The sequence below is a fragment of the Gopherus evgoodei genome, chromosome 3 (assembly GCF_007399415.2).
Source record: "Gopherus evgoodei ecotype Sinaloan lineage chromosome 3, rGopEvg1_v1.p, whole genome shotgun sequence".
NCBI lineage: Eukaryota > Metazoa > Chordata > Testudines > Testudinidae > Gopherus > Gopherus evgoodei.
In genome coordinates, this window is record NC_044324.1 from 4,014,168 (window position 1) to 4,031,286 (window position 17,119).

Consider the following 17,119-nt stretch of genomic DNA (forward strand, 5'->3'; position numbering starts at 1 on the left):
TTTTTATGCCCCACAGAGCAATGTCCATGGGATCTCTGCCTCTCTATCACTCTTGTAGTTCTGGGCCATATCTACCCTGGAAAAGGTTGCTGGTATAATTATAGTTTTAGTGGAAGCCAATGATAGTGGAGATGCAGTTTCTCCCGGCAAACGGACTCTTTTACCAATATAATTGCATCTGCATTAGGGCTCTTGCCAGCGTAGCTATGTTGGTCACAAATCCTACCTCATCACACCCCTGACTGATGTACTAATTCAACAAAGCTTCAGTGTAGACTGGGCGTCTGGCTCCTCAGTGCACTGCTGCCGTGATGCCTAGTGCCTCCGTAAACCCACGACAAAGGAGGACTTCTGTGACATGACAGAAAAATGTTGTGACAGGTCAGAAATGTCAAGGCTAAGCTTATTCCAAAAACTGCAGGAAAAAAGCCAGGGATTCCGTGGATTTGTTGAAAAGCCTAGCACAGTTAAAAGCAAAATCGTTCTTCAGGATCTGACCTTATATTGCAGACTCACAGATCGTGCCTGCTCTTGGCCCCGTGCGGTCCGTGGGGGGTTGCCCCTTTCAGTGAGACATCCCTTCTCGGAGGTCCACTCTCTCTCGAGATTAGGTCCCTCCACATCCTGGAGCTGCACCTCTCTGAGCTTTAGCACACCTGTTCCTCGCCGTGGGCCCCCTCAGGGAGTCCACTCTCACTTTGGACCCCTGGGGCCTCCACCCCCCAAAGAGGTTGATGCAACCCTGTTCTCTAGACTGGCAGGACTCTGAGCCAGCATAAAACAGGAGGGGTTATTGAGCGTTGAACACAGCACAGAAAACTCTCAGGGCCTCAGGCCTGGCCTCCCTCAGCACAGCACCTCCAAGTGGGCTCTGCTTGCCCCCTATCCCCAGCCCAGAGCCTTGCTTCCCAGCTGGGCATCTGATATCATCGGCCCCAAGCCCTGCCTCTGTCCATTGTCTTCTCTCCAGGTAAACAGGGTCGCGTGGGCCTCGTCTCCCCTCTTCTATCCTCTGGCCCCTCTGGCTGGAACTGCTGGTTAGATCACCAGAGTCCTCTCATCGAGGTCCTCTCTTTACAGCCCATTGTCCTCCCACTGGCCAGAACCGTCTGCGACTCCTGAGCTGGGCCTCTGGGTCAGCAGGTCACCAGTCGCTGAGGTATCCATCCTCCAGGCCATTGGCTGGGGTCCCAGGTTCCTTCTCCGGTCCTCTGTAACAACAAACTCTCTCCCCTCACCTTGTTAAGCCAATAACATCCAGGGAAACTGAGTCCCACACCCTCTGCATGAAAACCACTGGAAAAACAAGGAAAAAACAACAGGGGGTATCATTAAGCTGTCTGCCACGGATAGAACAAAAATAGAAGGGGTCTAGAGACACAATGAAAATGATTTAAAAGGGTCACTTCCAGGTGAGGAAAGGTTGGATTTTGTGAAGAGAGGACGACAAGGGGACGCGGGGTGGGTAAAACATACGGGGTAAAGAAGCTGAACTGGATGCTTCTGTTTATCCCTCCTTGTAACACAAAAACTTGAGGGCATTGAGTGACATTGCAGAGCAACAAATGCATAATCGCTAAATGAAAATAGTTATACGTTTTGGAAAATTAACTCCTGGAAAACTCTGCCACAGAACGCCGTCGAGGGCAAGAGTGTAGCAGGGTTCAGAAGAGGATTAGATGCTTCTAAGGGCATATCTATACTACTGGCTATGGGTCTGCCCAGAGGATTGAGGGGGCCTGTGGCAAAGCAATTTTGGGGGCCCCTTCCATAAAAAAAAGTTGCAATACTATATTCTTGTGGGGGGCCCTGTGGGGCCTGGGGCAAATTGCCCCACTTGCCCCGCCCCTCTGGGCGGCCCTGCTGCGCTGCATCAGCGCAGCTGTGCCACTGTAGCACATCTGGTGGAGACACACTAGGCTGACAGGAGACCGCACTCCTTTTGGCATAATTACTCCACCTCCATGAAAGGCGGAAGCTATATCAGCAGGACAGCATCTCCCGCCGACATAGTGCTGGCGTGGACAGTGCTTAGATCGATGTAACGTGTGGCTCGGGGGTGTGTCTTTCACAGCCCTGAGCGATGTAAGTTACATCAACTTGAAACACTTTTGTCATATTTTTAGGACATAAGTCCAGCCAATAAGGATCCAGATTTTCAGGAGCTCTGCATGTTGGGTGCTGAGCAATTCTGAGAATCCAGATCTTTGTTGAAGTGCATGAATAAGAGCTGAGCTCTCTTGAAAATCTGGACCGGATCATTAGTGCTGGACAGTCACAAAATCTGGCCTCAGGTGACGGGGGTAGAAAGAAACGTCTCTTGTGGGCAAGCTCCTCCATTAGGGAGCTTTCCTTGCATCTCCATGTGAAGCCTCTGGGACTAGCTTGCAGTTCCAGTCACCCCGTGCCAGAGATGGAGGATCAGCTAGTGGAGAAACTGTTGCAGCAATTGCAACCAGGCAGAGAAGCATAGAGCCACGGGTGGTGTACTAATGTCGGGGTGTGTTTTGGGAGAGTGTGGATTTCTGATAAGGAACGGAAAGAGGTGGTGCTAGTGTGAGCATTCCAGGGAGTTAATGTACCAAGTCGGATGACTGGTGAGATAGCACTGAAACGTCACAGCTTGGCATGGGGGTGGGGAAGCAGACATTCGTGACCTCCTAGCTGACTCAATTCAGATATTTTAGTGACAAGCTTCATCTGTTTCCTATTCCAGTGTTATCCACTGCTCTTGCCGCAGCCTAGAGTCTCCCTGCTTTAAACCCCAACCCATCCACTCCCAGCTGCTATTAATCCCACTTAAGAGGGTTGAATGGGACACTTGGCAGCCAGTCCTCACGGCCCTTAATTGGCCAGGAGTCTGAATGCTGCCTGATTCCTCCCCCCACACCCCCTCCTTTTTTTTGTGTTGTCTCCATGAAACAAAACTTGCTGTGATCTCCTTCTTATTTCTGCCTGAAGACAGGCCTGTGTGGCTGGTCTTCTGCATCAAGGAGCCTGAAAAGTGGAGCGTGGGACCTGAGCATCAGGGAAACTGGAAACATGCTCATGGGTAAACTCAGTGGTATTCACCTGTCCCGCCCTCCCTCCCGCAGGATGGTACGGCCAAGGCTGACCATCTACGTGTGCCAGGAGCCTCAGCAGCTGAGGGACCAGCAGAAGCATGAGGATGGGGAGTCGGCAAACAGTACTTTCTTTGGTAAGAGTTTCCGGAAGGGGTGATGTGCTTTCTTCCCTCACGTGCTGCAGTTACGGCTTAGTGCTGTGGGATCTCTACAGAAGCAGCATGTAGGATACCAGTTCTCTCAGAGGAGAAGCAACATGATCCAGCGGATAGAGAACTAGACAGGGACTCCAATGATCTGAGTTCTAATCCTGGCTCTTCGACTCTGGGCAAGTCACTTCCCTGCTGACACTATTTCTGTCTATTTTAAGCTCTTTAGGGCTTGATATTCTCTCAATATGTGTACAGTGCCCAGTAAAACGGGACTTCAGTCTCAGCTGGTGCCTCTAATCATTACCATAGAGGAATTTTATGCAACCTTGCCTCCATTTTTGGCTGCCCTTTCTTATCCTAGTCCCTATCGTTCTTGCTTTTTTGCTGCCAGAAAGTGGAAGTCTTCCCTGAGGATAACCCAGCATCAGCATGAAGGCAGTAGGGCCGTTGGTTCCCCCACACAGCCAGCATTTGGGGGGAAGGTTGAGTGGGGTTGGAAGGAGGGCTCTGTATTGACCTGCCATCATTCCAGCCTGCTGGTTTTCTCCTCCCCAATCGAAACTGTGGCTGCGGCATCTCATGGTTGGCACGGTGCCTGCACTGGGCTGATAAATTATAGCTTATGTGAGAATCAAGCATGGCCCGGACACACTGACTTATCTACTTTTCTGGAGCGGCTTGATGCCAGCACATCCACTTTCTGCATTCTGGGAGGAAACTGCAAAGCCCGTGGGCTCTGTCCTTCCGTCTTGTTACGACTCCATAACCCGCATGCTTCCCCATGTCCCCTCCAAGGCGATGGCATTGGTGTTCCAAGGGGGTTCGTCAGTTGCACTTCGCTTTCTTTTGTCTGGGTGGAAATAGCCGGGAATGGTGCAGAATCACGTTTGGCCACCATTACTGAGATGGGAACTCTTTGCGGTAGGCAGGGTCATTCCATTGGGTTCATATAGCAGTGGGGCCCTGATGCATGACGGGGGTGCCTAAGCACTGCCATAATATTTACAGTATTCAAGCAGCTCGGACACGGTCGCAATAGATGCTTTGGAAGCTAATTGTAACTGCCCTTGTCCCTGTTGCAGTATATCACGCTATCTATCTGGAAGAGCTGACAGCAGTGGAACTGACAGAAAAAATAGCCCAGCTCTTCAGTATTTCCTCTAGACAGATCAGCCATATCTACAAACAAGGCCCTACAGGAATACATGTGCTGATCAGCGATGAGGTAAGGCACTTAGCCTGGAGGGATCTTCGAGTCATGGTGGCTCAACTACTTTCAGTCTGTTGCCAGCCTGGTCTGGTTCTGTGATCTGTGACATGGGGAAACGTGCTAAGGATTCCAGATAGACAGGAATGGTTTGAATATTGGCCCTTTCCAGGTAAACAGCTTAGGGGCTCTGCGTACCTGTCTGCAGAGCCCAATGGTCTAGATTTTACAATTGCATTTGTGCTTTCACCTGTCATGCTACTTGCGTTCCTTCATTTCAAAGCATTAATCCTGAACCACCACCCCACTTATCCCCATTTTACAGATGCCAAAACTGTGCCCAAGGCCACAGAATTGGTGTCAGGGCCAAAATAAGGCCCTGGAGGGAATCCAGGCTCCCAGTTCTGTGCTTAGGCCATGGCACTTAAGATCTGATCCACCCAATGTTACCTGTTTTAAAGGGAAAGTTGGAATTACTCATTTAGAGTGAGTTTCCCAGATTGCTTTGTATGCAGGGGGCCTGAGTCTTAGTGTAAATAAAACCCCTTATATACCACTCTTGCAATATAAAAGAGCCTTAAAGTTGGGCACCTTAACGTTGCTATAGAGCTGGGAAGGAGCCTTGGTATAAACAAAAACCAGGCCCACAGTGAAAGATCCACCTAATACCTGGCCCGTCCTGTCTATGGGCAAAGACCTGGATGATCTCCTAGGTCTCTCTAACTCCTGTGGGATCCATATAACCCTCACTGTCCAGTGCAACCGAACTGCTAGGAGGGGAAGTTAGCTGCAGCATGTGTGTGGCCAGCGGCAAGTCTGCTTTAGAAGGGAAGTGAGAAGTCCAGCCTCCCAGCTGGGCTTGCTGCCTGCTCAGCCCACTCAGCTAATAGTGGCACAAACCAGTGGGGTAGGTGCTGCGACTCCTGCCATAAAGGTTGCAGAGAGGTCTCCAGAAAGGCAAACAAAGCTTTTACTAATAGCCTCTATGCTGGCTAGTGGGACTTGACTTCAGGGCTGTGCATCAGGAAACAGAGCTGCTGCCTTGACTCTAAAAATAAATGCAAATGTCGTGAGCAAACGCTGCCTGTCCAGCAGGTAACAAAATTGCCACTAACAATTATAACCAGACTGTCACAGGGTGGCCAGCCCCTTAAGGGGAGATGCGACCAGCTTTTCTCACCTCCTCAGGTGTGGACAGTGGGACATGGGACTTGGTGAGGCACTGCTGGTCCCTGGGGAGGGAAGGGAGCTCTAGTGAGAGTGCTGGCTGCAGTTCCTTAGGCTTTTTCCACAGCTGGGGAGGCAAGTTAAGATGGGGGACCTATCTTTTTTCTTAAGGGATCAGCCATCCTTAAGAATGCATGTATATATTCTCTCTGACGATTTGGGAAGGGACTTCAATATCTGAGGCAGGAGTTCTAAAATCTGTTCGTTTGTTTGATTGACTGGTTTGGTTCTGCTGTATTTCTCTCCTTCTCTCGATGTGAGGGATAATTATTCCAGGTAATGCATTCTATACATCCCAAAGCACAGTAGTGGCTGAATAGCTTCCAGCCCTTTCAAGGGGCCGTGCCAAACCCCACCATTGAATGACTTATACATAAAAGAAATTGAGCCTCGGTCCTAAACTTGAACACTCCGTAATGGACTCAACTGATCTCATGCCTTCTTTCAGATGATACAGAATTTCCAAGATGAATCGTGTTTTGTTCTGGACACAATGAAAGGTAACTGAATTCATTCAATATGCCTTTATAAAACAGTGGGTGCTCCCCCTCCTCTTAGTTTTCCTTCCCCCCAACCACTTGTTTGGCAATCTTGAGAACTCTTCTATAGAAAGAGGCATGTTGAATTGAAATTGAAAGCTGCTTTCCTTGTGGTTGGAGATGTCTGACGCTGCTCTGCTTTCTTTGCAGCTGAAACCAACGATAGCTACCACATCATCTTAAAATAAGAGGGAACTGGATTAGGAGAGAGCCCGTAGCCACTTCTCATCACACACAAAGACCCATCGCCTACTGCACAAGGATGCAAGCAGAGATCAGAAATTCATGGGAGGCTTCTGGAAAGATCCTGATTTTTGTTACTGCGCTGTATCTTCTGGCAGGTGACCCCGCCCCCCTGTAGCTCTTCTGGCACGCAGCCTGCTGATGATGATAGCACACTGCTTAACCTCTGGAGTTTAAAATGAAAGTAGTTGCAGATGTGAGGCTAAACTGCCAGGTTGTGTTGTCCTTAGCTATTGATAGAAACTTGCCTTTGTGTCTTGGGACCTGCGTATGGGTTTGATAAGTGTGTTACATTTTGAGAGAGGTTGGCTCCTGTGATTGTGCTGGAGACTCGCAAGTCAACATCTATTCTAATAACTCAACCCAGCAACCTCTCTGGCATACACAGCGACCTCTCAAACACCCTGCTCCCCCCCCAAATAACCTTCTAACTGCACTGAGGGAACTGTAGGGGGGGGAAGCACTATTTTTTAAGCTTCTCTTTGACATTGGACAGCTGCATTGTAAAGGCGTTATTCTCATTCTCCCAGTCCTTGTTGATTTAGTTCCTGCGTGTGTGTGCGTGTGTGTGAAAGGGATTGATTGTAGTTCTGTCCTCCATGTCAGTGTCAAGACTGTCAGGAACTAACTCCAGTCTCATGGATTTATAAGATCACTGTCTATATGGACAAACGTGGCTTTACTCTCAAAGGAACTGAAATTCTTGATCTTTGGGGTGGAGGGGAAGTGATAAACTTCTGCTGTACCTTCATTGTAAACTTGGGTGACATTTTATTGGTATGTTGATTTTTATGTCTCATTGGCCTGAAACTCACTTTTGGAGCTGGAACAGTATGGGACGAGCACTGAAAAAGATTTACATAGCAAGAGCCTGCAGGCTGTGCTTAAAGCTACTGAAAACGCCATGGCAACAAAAGGGCCTACATACAGATTTCCAGGACAGCAGCTGTTGGGTCTCTTGGGTGTGAAATAAATAAATAAATCTGCTTTCTAAAACAGATGCCTTAGCACATGTCCCCTCTTTGTGAGAGCACCTATTATAGCTTAAAAGAAGATGTTCTAAATAAAAAGCATCTTATAATAAAATGAGGCCTGAATTTATATTTGCCCAGAATGTCAGGTTCTTGGATAAACAGATGGTTTTTATAAACATACATGAAATATTTTTACAAGAAACATAATACAAAGCAGATGTGTTCAGATGATTAGCTTGTGACATTAACCAACACAAGGCAGGAAATGCCAGGTTCTGAGTTGGACCAGGAAAGGCCCAGCAGGGGCGGGGAGTAAGGCTGCGTATGCAACAGTCTGACAATCCATATCTCCATAGTTCTAAACAGCTGGTAGGATACTGACTGCTCCTCTTATAACCCTAAGAAGACCTGTCTGAACTCCCCTCTGCCTCCAGTTCATTGGAAAGCCCTAAAGAGGGCAACCATTATGTATCTGTTCCAATCCCCCCTTCCCTCTGACAATGATGGCTTCTGTAGATGCTATTTAGTGATGCATCTGAGAGCCTTTCACCTCTTGACTGGATTTGAAATAATGAAACAACTCAGCGATGGCGCAAGAGTTGTTGGCCATTTGATGGCTGCGTGGTAGCCCCTGCATGAAAGGTGCTGGAAGTTCTCTCCCACCCGCACCCCCAGTCCCCCAGTTCCCTAGCAAAGACCGGTCAGTGCCATATCATTGGCATCATTGTTGACGAAGAACTGACTGAGTTGATGGTGAGTAATGTTTTGCAGGACAATGTGCGAACATGCTATGCTGCTTGCTGTTTTGTGTCTGTTCTGGGGATAAATAGAGGACTTCGGGACAGTCTCTTCTATCTGGTTTTGTCACCCAGGGCTGAATTCACTTCAGTGCCTAAGCAGTTGTTTTATCCTGGGTTTTGCTTAAAAAGACTCTGAAAGCCCCTTTGTATCATGGCCTGATTTGTGGGCAGCAACCTGCATTGTTCCTCTACCTGGCTTTTTGATGGCTTGTGTCATAAGTCGTCACATTTGAATCTTGAACTTTAAATATAAACACTCTGAAATTGCCGTGGCTCTTTGTTCTGTCATGGATCTTTGTCTAATAAATGTGGAGGCCTCGGCCACTTCAATCGATGGGGCTGAAGATGCCAAGGAAAAGCCTTAGAAAAAGCTGGAGCAATTCACCTGCTTTCCTTGCTGAAGAACAGTGTGCGCTACTGATGAATTGACGGGACTATGAACCCTGCATACAGAGGTGCTATTATTTTGTATCTATTGTACTACATCCGTGATAGATTGGGAAGATACCTGTATTTTAATCTAGGGAAGGGGAACGGGTTCTCAGTATGCAAGAGGCGTAATAGAAAATGTACAATAGTGACAGACTTGTTGAACATTTTTTGTATCCATGTTTCTGGATGCGTACAGATTCTTAATGAATCCATTGTTTGAAAACAAACTTGTGCATCTGTGTTGTTTGATCTACAGCTGCTCGTTAAACAGTCCTCAGAGAAGGGTTAGAGGGCAAAACAGCCAGAGGTTCACGTCTCCTTCCCCTGAAACTTAATGGTCAGTACTGGAAATAAAAGATACAATAAAGAGGAAATAGAAATCCTCTTGATCAACTGCTTCTTTGCCTAAACAGCTTCACTAAGGAAATCACTTGACTTCATTATTAGCTAATTGAATGGAGACACACACTCCATTTGAATTGATACCCAAATTTGGATTTTTAGAGCAAAAATTGTTTGGGACCCTGGACTTCAGAAAAGCAGACTTTGACTCCCTCAAGGAACTGGTGGGCAGGATCCCTTGGGAGAATAACACAAGGGAGAAAGGAGTCCAGGAGAGCCTGCTGTATTTTAAAGAATCCTTATTGAGGTTGCAGAAAAAAAACATCCCAATGTGTAGAAAGAACAGTAAATATGGCAGGAGACAAGCTTGGCTTTACAGTGAAATCCTTGTTGATCTTAAACACCAAAAAAGTTTACAAGAAGTGGAATATTGGACAAATGACCAGGGAGGAGTATAAAAATTATTGCTCAGGCATGCAGGAGTGAAATCAGGAAGGCCAAATCACACTTGGAGTTGCAGCTAGCAAGAGATGTTAAGCGTAACAAGAAGGGTTTCTTCGGGTATGTTAGCAACAAGAAGAAAGTCAAGGAAAGTATGAGCCCCTTACTGAATGAGGGAGGCGATCTAGTGACAGAGGATGTGGAAAAAGCTAATGTACTCAATGCTTTTTTTTGCCTCTGTCTTCATGAACAAGGTCAGCTCCCAGACTGCTGCCCTGGGAGCACAGTGTGAGGAGGAGGTGACCAGCCCTTTGTGGAGAAAGAAGTGGTTCGAGACTATTTACAAAAACTGGATGAGCACAAGTCCATGGGGCCAGATGTGCTGCATTTGAGGGTGCTAAAGGAGTTAGCGGATGTGACTGCAGAGCCATTGGCCATTATTTTTTTAAAACATGGCCATCAGGGGAGGTCCCGGATGTCTGGAAAAAGGCTAATGTAGTTCCCATCTTTAAAAAAGGGGAGGAGGAGGATCCGGGGAACTACAGACTGGTCAGCCTCACCTCAGTCGCTGGAAAAATCATGGAGCAGGTCCTCAAGGAATCAGTTCTAAAGCACTTAGAGGAGAGGAAAGTGATCAGGAACAATCAGCATGAACTCACCAAGGGCAAGTCATGCCTGCCTAACCGAAATGTCTTCTATGAGGAGATAACAACTCGGTCTGTGGATGAGGGGAAAGCTTTGACTTTATTCCTTGACTTTAGCAAAGTTTTTGATAGTCTCCCACAGTATTCTTGCTGGCAAGTTAAAGTAGTATGGGCTGGATGAATGGTCAGTAAGGTAGATAGAAAGCTGGTTAGATCATCGGGCTCAATGGGTAGTGATCAATGGCTCCATGTCTAGTTGGCAGCTGGTTTCAAGTGTCCCAAGGGTCAGTCCTGGGGCTGGTTTTGTTCAACATCTTCATTAATGATCTGGAGGATGGCATGGACTGCACTCTCAGCAAGTTTTCAGATGATGCTAAACTGAGAGGAGTGGTAGATATGCTGGAGGGTAGGGATAGGAAACAGAGGGACCTAGACAAATTAGAGGATCAGGCCAAAAGAAACCTGAGGAGGTTCAACAAGGACAAGTGCAGAGTCCTGCACTTAGGATGGAAGAATCTCATTCATTTTTATAGACAAGGGACCGAATGGCTAGGCAGCAGTTCTGCAGAAAAGCATCTAGGGGTTACAGTGGGCAAGAAGCTTGATAGGAGTCAACAGTGTGCCCTTGTTGCCAGGAAGGCTAACAGCATTTTGGGCTGTATAAGTAGGGGCACTGCCAGCAGATCAAGGGACGTGATCATTCCCCTCTAGTCGACATTGGTGAGGCCTCATCTGGAGTACTGTGTCCAGTTTTGGGCCGTACACTACAAGAAGGATGTGGAAAAATTGAAGAGAATCTGCCGGAGGGCAACAAAAATGATTAGGGGGCTGGAGCACATTACTTATGAGGAGAGGCAAAGGGAACTGGGATTGTTTAGTCTGCAGAAGAGAAGAATGAGGGGAGATTTGATAGCTGCTTTCAACTACCTGAAAGGGGCTCCAACGAGGATGGATCTAGACTGTTCTCAGTGGTACCAGATGACAGAACAAGGAGTAATGGTTTCAAGTTGCAGTGTGGAAGGTTTAGGTTGGATATTAGGAAAAACTTTTTCACTGGGAGAGTGGTGAAGCACTGAAATGGGTTACTTAGGGAGGCGGTGGAATCTCCTTCCTTAGAGGTTTTTAAGGTCAGTCTTGACAAAGCCTTGGTTGGGATGATTTAGTTGGGAATTGGTCCTGCTTTGAGCAGGAGGTTGAACCAAATGACCTCCTGAGGTCCCTTCTAACCCTGATATTCTATGATTCCATGATTCCCATCATCAGCTGAGCGAGGCAAGTGACAAAGTTGTTGAATATGTGGAAAAAGCTGGTGGCAGGCTGTGTAGAGAATTCCTTCATTAAAACTGGGCTCTTGCTTGCCTTTTGGGTCCTATCTAATTTGACACTGTCCATCCAATGCACTTCATGTTATATTGTGAAAAGTTTTCATACAGCACCTCTCAGATTCCTACTGGATGGAAAACAGTGCTGCATGTTGTCTTTCTGCCTGCACTTTTACAAGAGAATTAGTAGTCCTAGTGTACTTAACAAGCAGAGCTAGAAACAGGATCCCCAGTGACAGAATACAGTAGATGTTAAGTGAAGGGCCAGTAATTGAAACTTGCGCCATATAAAACTGTATAGTGGATTGAAAAGAAACTGAATTTAATGTGAGAATTAGAATCTGCTGGAAAGCTTTCTGTACTCATAAACTGATTTCTTACTTGATTTTAACTAGTCTGGGGCTTCGATTCTCCAACTGCTTTTTGACTGAGTTGCCCTTTGACCCCCTACATCAGGCTGCAGCTGCTCACTATTTCTAAAATAAGGTGCTTTTGCTTATTCCTGCTGGTTCTGGCCTTTCTAATCTCTTGTCTAGACTCCTCTGTAATTACACTTCTGGTCACCTTATTTCTTCCATCTGGAGCTGTTTACACCCAGAACTCAGCAGTTGGGCTTCTTCACTGCAGACGTGTTTATCCCATTACTACCCTTACTAACAATTCAACCAGAAGTTCTGTTGATAACATATGGTGGTGGCTTATTTTAGTGTAAGTGCCGATCTGGGGATTTGTTAACAGGGCCCTCTTATCCATTTTTCTAAGTAGATTTTTGCTGGTCTTGTTAGAACTCTTCAATGGGTGGGCTGATTCCATCATCACTGTGGAATTTACACTTAAAAGTTTTGAGTTGCTGTTTGAATTTTAACTTTCTCTTCCTTAGATCTAGCTAATCCAGCTGTTGCTTCTCAATTCTTGTTTCTTTTTGTAACTGGTTCATGATTGCCTTGGGGTTTAAACTGTAAAGATTGTGTTTAATGATCGGTAAGACTTGGTGATCGCTGTATGGGGAGAATGAGAGAATCGTTCCATCCTGGAGACCTCAATGACTGCAAATGCACAGAGGCTCCAAGGACCCTTCTGCTCAATGCATCTTTATTGCACACACCCCATCCAGTGGTGATCCAGGATATTACATTACTTAACATTTGTACTCTTTGTAATTGCAGAGTGAGTAATATTTATTAAAGCGAAGCTAAGAACCTTTGCACTAAAGGGAATTCATTTTGCACCCTAGCCTTGTTCCTTTCAGCTGTCTACGCAAACTTTTGGTGCAGGCAGGCAAAGAGCTGTGTTGCACAGAAGATTGGTACTCAGGGACAGAAAGCAGAGAGTGGATTTTGGGGTGTGGAGGGGTGGTGAATGGTGGGTTGGTTTTTGCCCAAATTCCTCCCTTGTTGCCTGCACTCTTGATACCTTAAATTTGTGGAAGAGCAAAAGCTTCACCTTATTCCTCCCTATGACCTGCTGTCTGTTGCTGTCACACTACGTGATGTTAAAGCGGCAGTTCTATGTTATGAATGTCAGTTTACTTTTTAAAAAGCTTATGCTTCTTGCTTTTGCTTATTTATTTTATTTTAAAAGCTCCTAGCTCTGGAGCAGCTAGAGAAAAGCCTGACTCTGTTCCTCTAAAGGCTTCATCAGAAGGCAAAAACCAGTGGTGGCTCTGCTACAACATGCATCTCTCCACCCAATCTCCTGCACGCCTGCTTGGTTTTTAACCAGCAGGTGCACAACTGTCTTCCTCCCATACTTCTTCCCAGGGCCTGATTTTCCTTTGCAGCTGCGGCAGCTTCCGTCTCCCAGCCGTATCCACCTGGACCCGCCGCTTTGCGGGCTAGGCCATCGACTACAACTCCCAGCAAGCCCCTCCTTCCGGACTCCATTTCCCAGCGGCCATTGCGCAGGCCCGGCTGACAGAACTCTATTTCCCTAGCGGCCCCGCGCCCGGGCGGGGGAGAAGTCACGTGCTCCTGGCTATATAAGGGGAGGCGCTGCGCCGGCAGCCCCATTGTTATCGCGGAGCGCAGCCGGGGCGGGTGTGTCTGGTTAGAGCCCGAGAGCGCCGAGCCGCCTCCGCCCCGCGCCGCCCGGCCGGACCCTCCCCCCCGCTCCCCCTGGCGCGGAACCGCCCGGGAGCCCGGGCCTCGCCCTGCAGCCCCGGCCCGCTCGGCGGGGAGGAGGGAGCGGCGGGGAGGGACCCGCAGCCGGTGAGTGACGCGGGGGCAGTCGCCCCTTCCCGCCCGGGAGGGGGGGGCATGGGGGCCACTTCACCTCTCGTTGGAGGGGACAAATCTGGGGGGGGCTTCCCCCCTCACGTCACTGGGGGGGCAAACATGGGGGGGCTTTTCCCCTCACGTCACTGGGGGGGCAAACATGGGGGGGCTTTTCCCCTCACGTCATTGGGGGGGCAAACATGGGGGGGCTCTTTCCCTCACGTCTCCTGAGGGGACAAATCGGGGGGGGCCTTTTCCCCTCATGTCACTGGGGGGACAAACATGGGGGGGCTCTTTCCCTCACGTCATTGGGGGGGCTCTTTCCCTCACGTCTCCTGAGGGGACAAATCTGGGGGGGCTTTTCCCCTCACGTCATTGGGGGGGCTCTTTCCCTCACGTCTCCTGAGGGGACAAATCGGGGGGGGCTTTTCCCCTCATGTCATTGGGGGGGCTCGTCCCCTCACGTCGCCTGGGGCGGGCAAACGTGGGGGCTCATCCCCTCGCATCTCTTGGGGGGGGCAAACATGGGGGGGCTCGTCCCTCACGTCCCCTGGGGGGATTGGAGCATTTCCCATGTGGGGGGGGGTATATGTGGTTGGAAGGGGTATTGGGGAGGGCAGATAACGGCATCTGCTCCCCCTTGGGTGGGGCAATCAAGTGGTGTTGGAGGATAGGTGGGATGACCCTGCTCCCTTGGGTGTTGGTACGGTGGCTGCATAATGGGGGGGCAGGTGGACCATCCCCTTCACCCCTGAATGTTAATGGGGGGGACTTAATCTTATAGGATTACCATGGGGGGGGGAATGTGGGGCAGCGCCTCCCCCTTGGATGGAGTGTTGTGCTGAGGGTTGCAGTGTGGGGCTTTTGGGGGGAGAACATCTGGGTTATACTCCTTGAGTTGGGAGCTGGGAGGGATGAGCTGTAGGGGTCATTGTGGATCCTTCCCTGGCCCAGGGTCACAGGAGACATTGTGGTTTTTTTGTGGGGGAGGGGGCAGGATGGATGGAAGGTTGAGACTTCCCCCCCCACTCAGGGCAGAAGGTTGAGGGTATTAAAGCATCCCAGTGCTACATGCTGGGAACGGGCTCTTGGCGATGTGACTGGACCCGTTCTCTTGTTGGAGGTGCTGGAAAGCATGTTTCCTCACAGGCATCCAGGCCAAGGGGTCAGTATGCCACTGGCATGCTCCCCTCCCCCACCCCCACCCCCACCCCCATTTATAGCAGGAGCTAAGGTCACAGAGGGGATAGAGCTGGCCCTGTTGGAGTCTTGCAGAGCCATAGTAACCTCCATGTGCCCCCCCCTTTCCTTCTCACTGACACTATCGGGGCAAGCTGCCCCCTCAGCTTGATGCTTCTCTTTCCACCTTGGTTTGAGTGTGAAATCTTTCCCTTTTAAACCAGGCGAGGAAAACATCAGTAAAGCCCAGCAGAGTTAGTGCAGTTTGACTCTGTGACCTTATGCCTGTCCTGTTTGAAGCTTGGCCTGGAAGAAGGTCATGGATGAGTATGGATTTCCCTATTGTTATCCAGCAGTAACCCTAATATCAAAGTTTTTGGAACATGACCTTGATGCCCATCAAGTCGCTATGGGTGACTTGGAGCTGATCAAGCCTTAAAAGCCTGATCCTCATCTTAAACGGGCCTCTATGAGCATCAGCATGTATTGGGGTTGCACCTTTTGCAGATGAGCTTAGCTGTGCCGAGGAGGTTCTATAAGAGTTTTAAAAGGTATGTCTAGCCATAGCATTTGTGAAAAATATTATCTTAAGGTGCATCTACAATAGGAAAATTCAGGTTATATTTACCTCTGGTGGTAGCAACCATGTAAGCTGTAGTGTAGATGGGGCACATTCTATTGCTGATACAGTGGTGAATATAAATAAATCTGTGCCTTGAGTGTGCTATAACTTTCACCATTGCTATCATTGGTAGAGAATGGAGAGTCTGTATCTTCCATGATCTGGTGTGAATCTTGTACTTCCAGAACCTGTTGTTTTAATGGACAGACTGAGACCTGATCTCTGGCATGTCAGCCCTAATAGAGTTGGAGCATGGTTTGTTGTGAAATAAAATAGTCACAAATCTGAATGGCTGACAGAGGATGATAGCTGAACCCAGTGGGAAATCCTGACTGGTTTGTAAACAGCTTGGGCAATAACTGCTGAACTCTTGACATTTACTGGGAAGCTGTCACTTTGTGCATTGTCTTAGGGATTGTCCCATCACAGTGGCAAGTCTCTAATCTGGTGTGTAATTAACCTATTTTCTGTGGCTTGTTGACATGGGTTTTTGAGGACACTGTGTAGAAGCCATCTGAGGTCTTGACTGGGTTCTCTGTGCTCTCACTATACTTCAAAGGTGAAACTCTTGGATATGCATCCAATCAGATGGTGATGGGAATCTTAATGATTATTCATGTTCTTGTTACAAGCCTCTAGTTTGATACTTTCAACTTCTGGAACCTGCAGAGAGCTCCATATCCCCCAGCCCCTCTTGAAATGGTTACCATACACCCTCTGTTCTAGCCCTAGCCAGTTAAATAGAAGTTGATGATTGATTGTACTTCAGAAGCGATTCCCTCAATCAAACCTAGTGCAAATCGCTATACCATGTGTCTATCAAATACATTCCACAGGCTTATTAGAATGCATGCCCTTGTAAAAGGGGTGGGGTGCTTTACTTGCCTTTAGGAGGAATGGTCGCATGGGGTTAGATTCTTTGTGGTTGCTATTTCTTCTCTGGCATTACAATCATTTCATGGTGTTTGTTGTGTTCAGTATTGTGCCTTGGAGAGCTGTATAATCTAGACTGACTAGTATGCTGGAGATGTGTAGACCACACGTGTCTGTCTGGCATTCGCCGAAGCAAGCCACTTTACATTTATTTTGAAACAGTTTAGAGTATTGACTACTCTGCATGCTGGCACAGGTATAGAATTCATTTTATATCTAATGCAGCTACCGACACCTGGCCAGTGAGAGCAGCTGTAGTAAGGGTTTCTCTAGTGTATGTATTGCTTTGTGGCTTTCGCTGGTGTTTGTGGAGGTCTCTAGATGTGAAGTAGTAGCTATTCACAGCTCTCTCCCAGACCTTCAGCATGTTTCACTGTTCTCTCTGACATAATGTTACACCAGTGGGGTGTGTTGCTCTGCAGTGATGGTGCCGTGTCATCCTAGGCAATGTTATTCCTGCTGCATAATTGGTAACTAGTGAGATCATTGTCTGAGATCTTGAGTGAGCTTAGCCCACAGCAGAGGGGTATGAACCCCTTTCTCTGGGTGCTTCAACTTGGAGGAATGTGAGCCTCCCTTACCTATTTGTTTAAAATAAATAAATCATCTCTCTTAAAATAAGCTGCTGGAAGCAGCCTCGCTTCTCTCAAGTAAATGTGAAAGCGCAGGCTAGTTCCTGTTCTTATTAACTATTCCTCATGTCTTAAAGCTGCCTTGACTGAAGAAATTTGGAGTTTAACATTTCACAGCATAAAATGGGGCCTTTCTGAATTTCTGGACTGAT

At 48.0% G+C, this 17,119-nt stretch overlaps 2 protein-coding genes across 6 annotated transcripts in view; both read left to right on the top strand.

The window, feature by feature from the left end:
* The window catches only part of TFCP2 (transcription factor CP2), a 42,085-nt gene extending 33,219 nt beyond the window's left edge, over positions 1–8,866 (top strand). For 2 of the 3 annotated variants that reach the window (XM_030554573.1, XM_030554574.1), the window contains exons 12-15: positions 3,096–3,199; positions 4,300–4,442; positions 6,100–6,151; positions 6,341–8,866. In XM_030554573.1, coding sequence (XP_030410433.1) covers positions 3,096–3,199; positions 4,300–4,442; positions 6,100–6,151; positions 6,341–6,378 — 337 coding nt within the window. In that variant the 3' untranslated portion in view covers positions 6,379–8,866. The other variant, XM_030554575.1, reaches the window with a different exon arrangement.
* A 4,648-nt stretch (positions 8,867–13,514) lies between these two features.
* CSRNP2 (cysteine and serine rich nuclear protein 2) overlaps positions 13,515–17,119 on the top strand; it is a 29,525-nt gene continuing 25,920 nt past the window's right edge. For all 3 annotated transcript variants that reach the window (XR_003999398.1, XR_003999397.1, XM_030554576.1), the window contains exon 1: positions 13,515–13,595. The gene's annotated coding sequence lies outside the window, so the exon portion shown is untranslated. The remainder of the gene's footprint in view (positions 13,596–17,119) is intronic.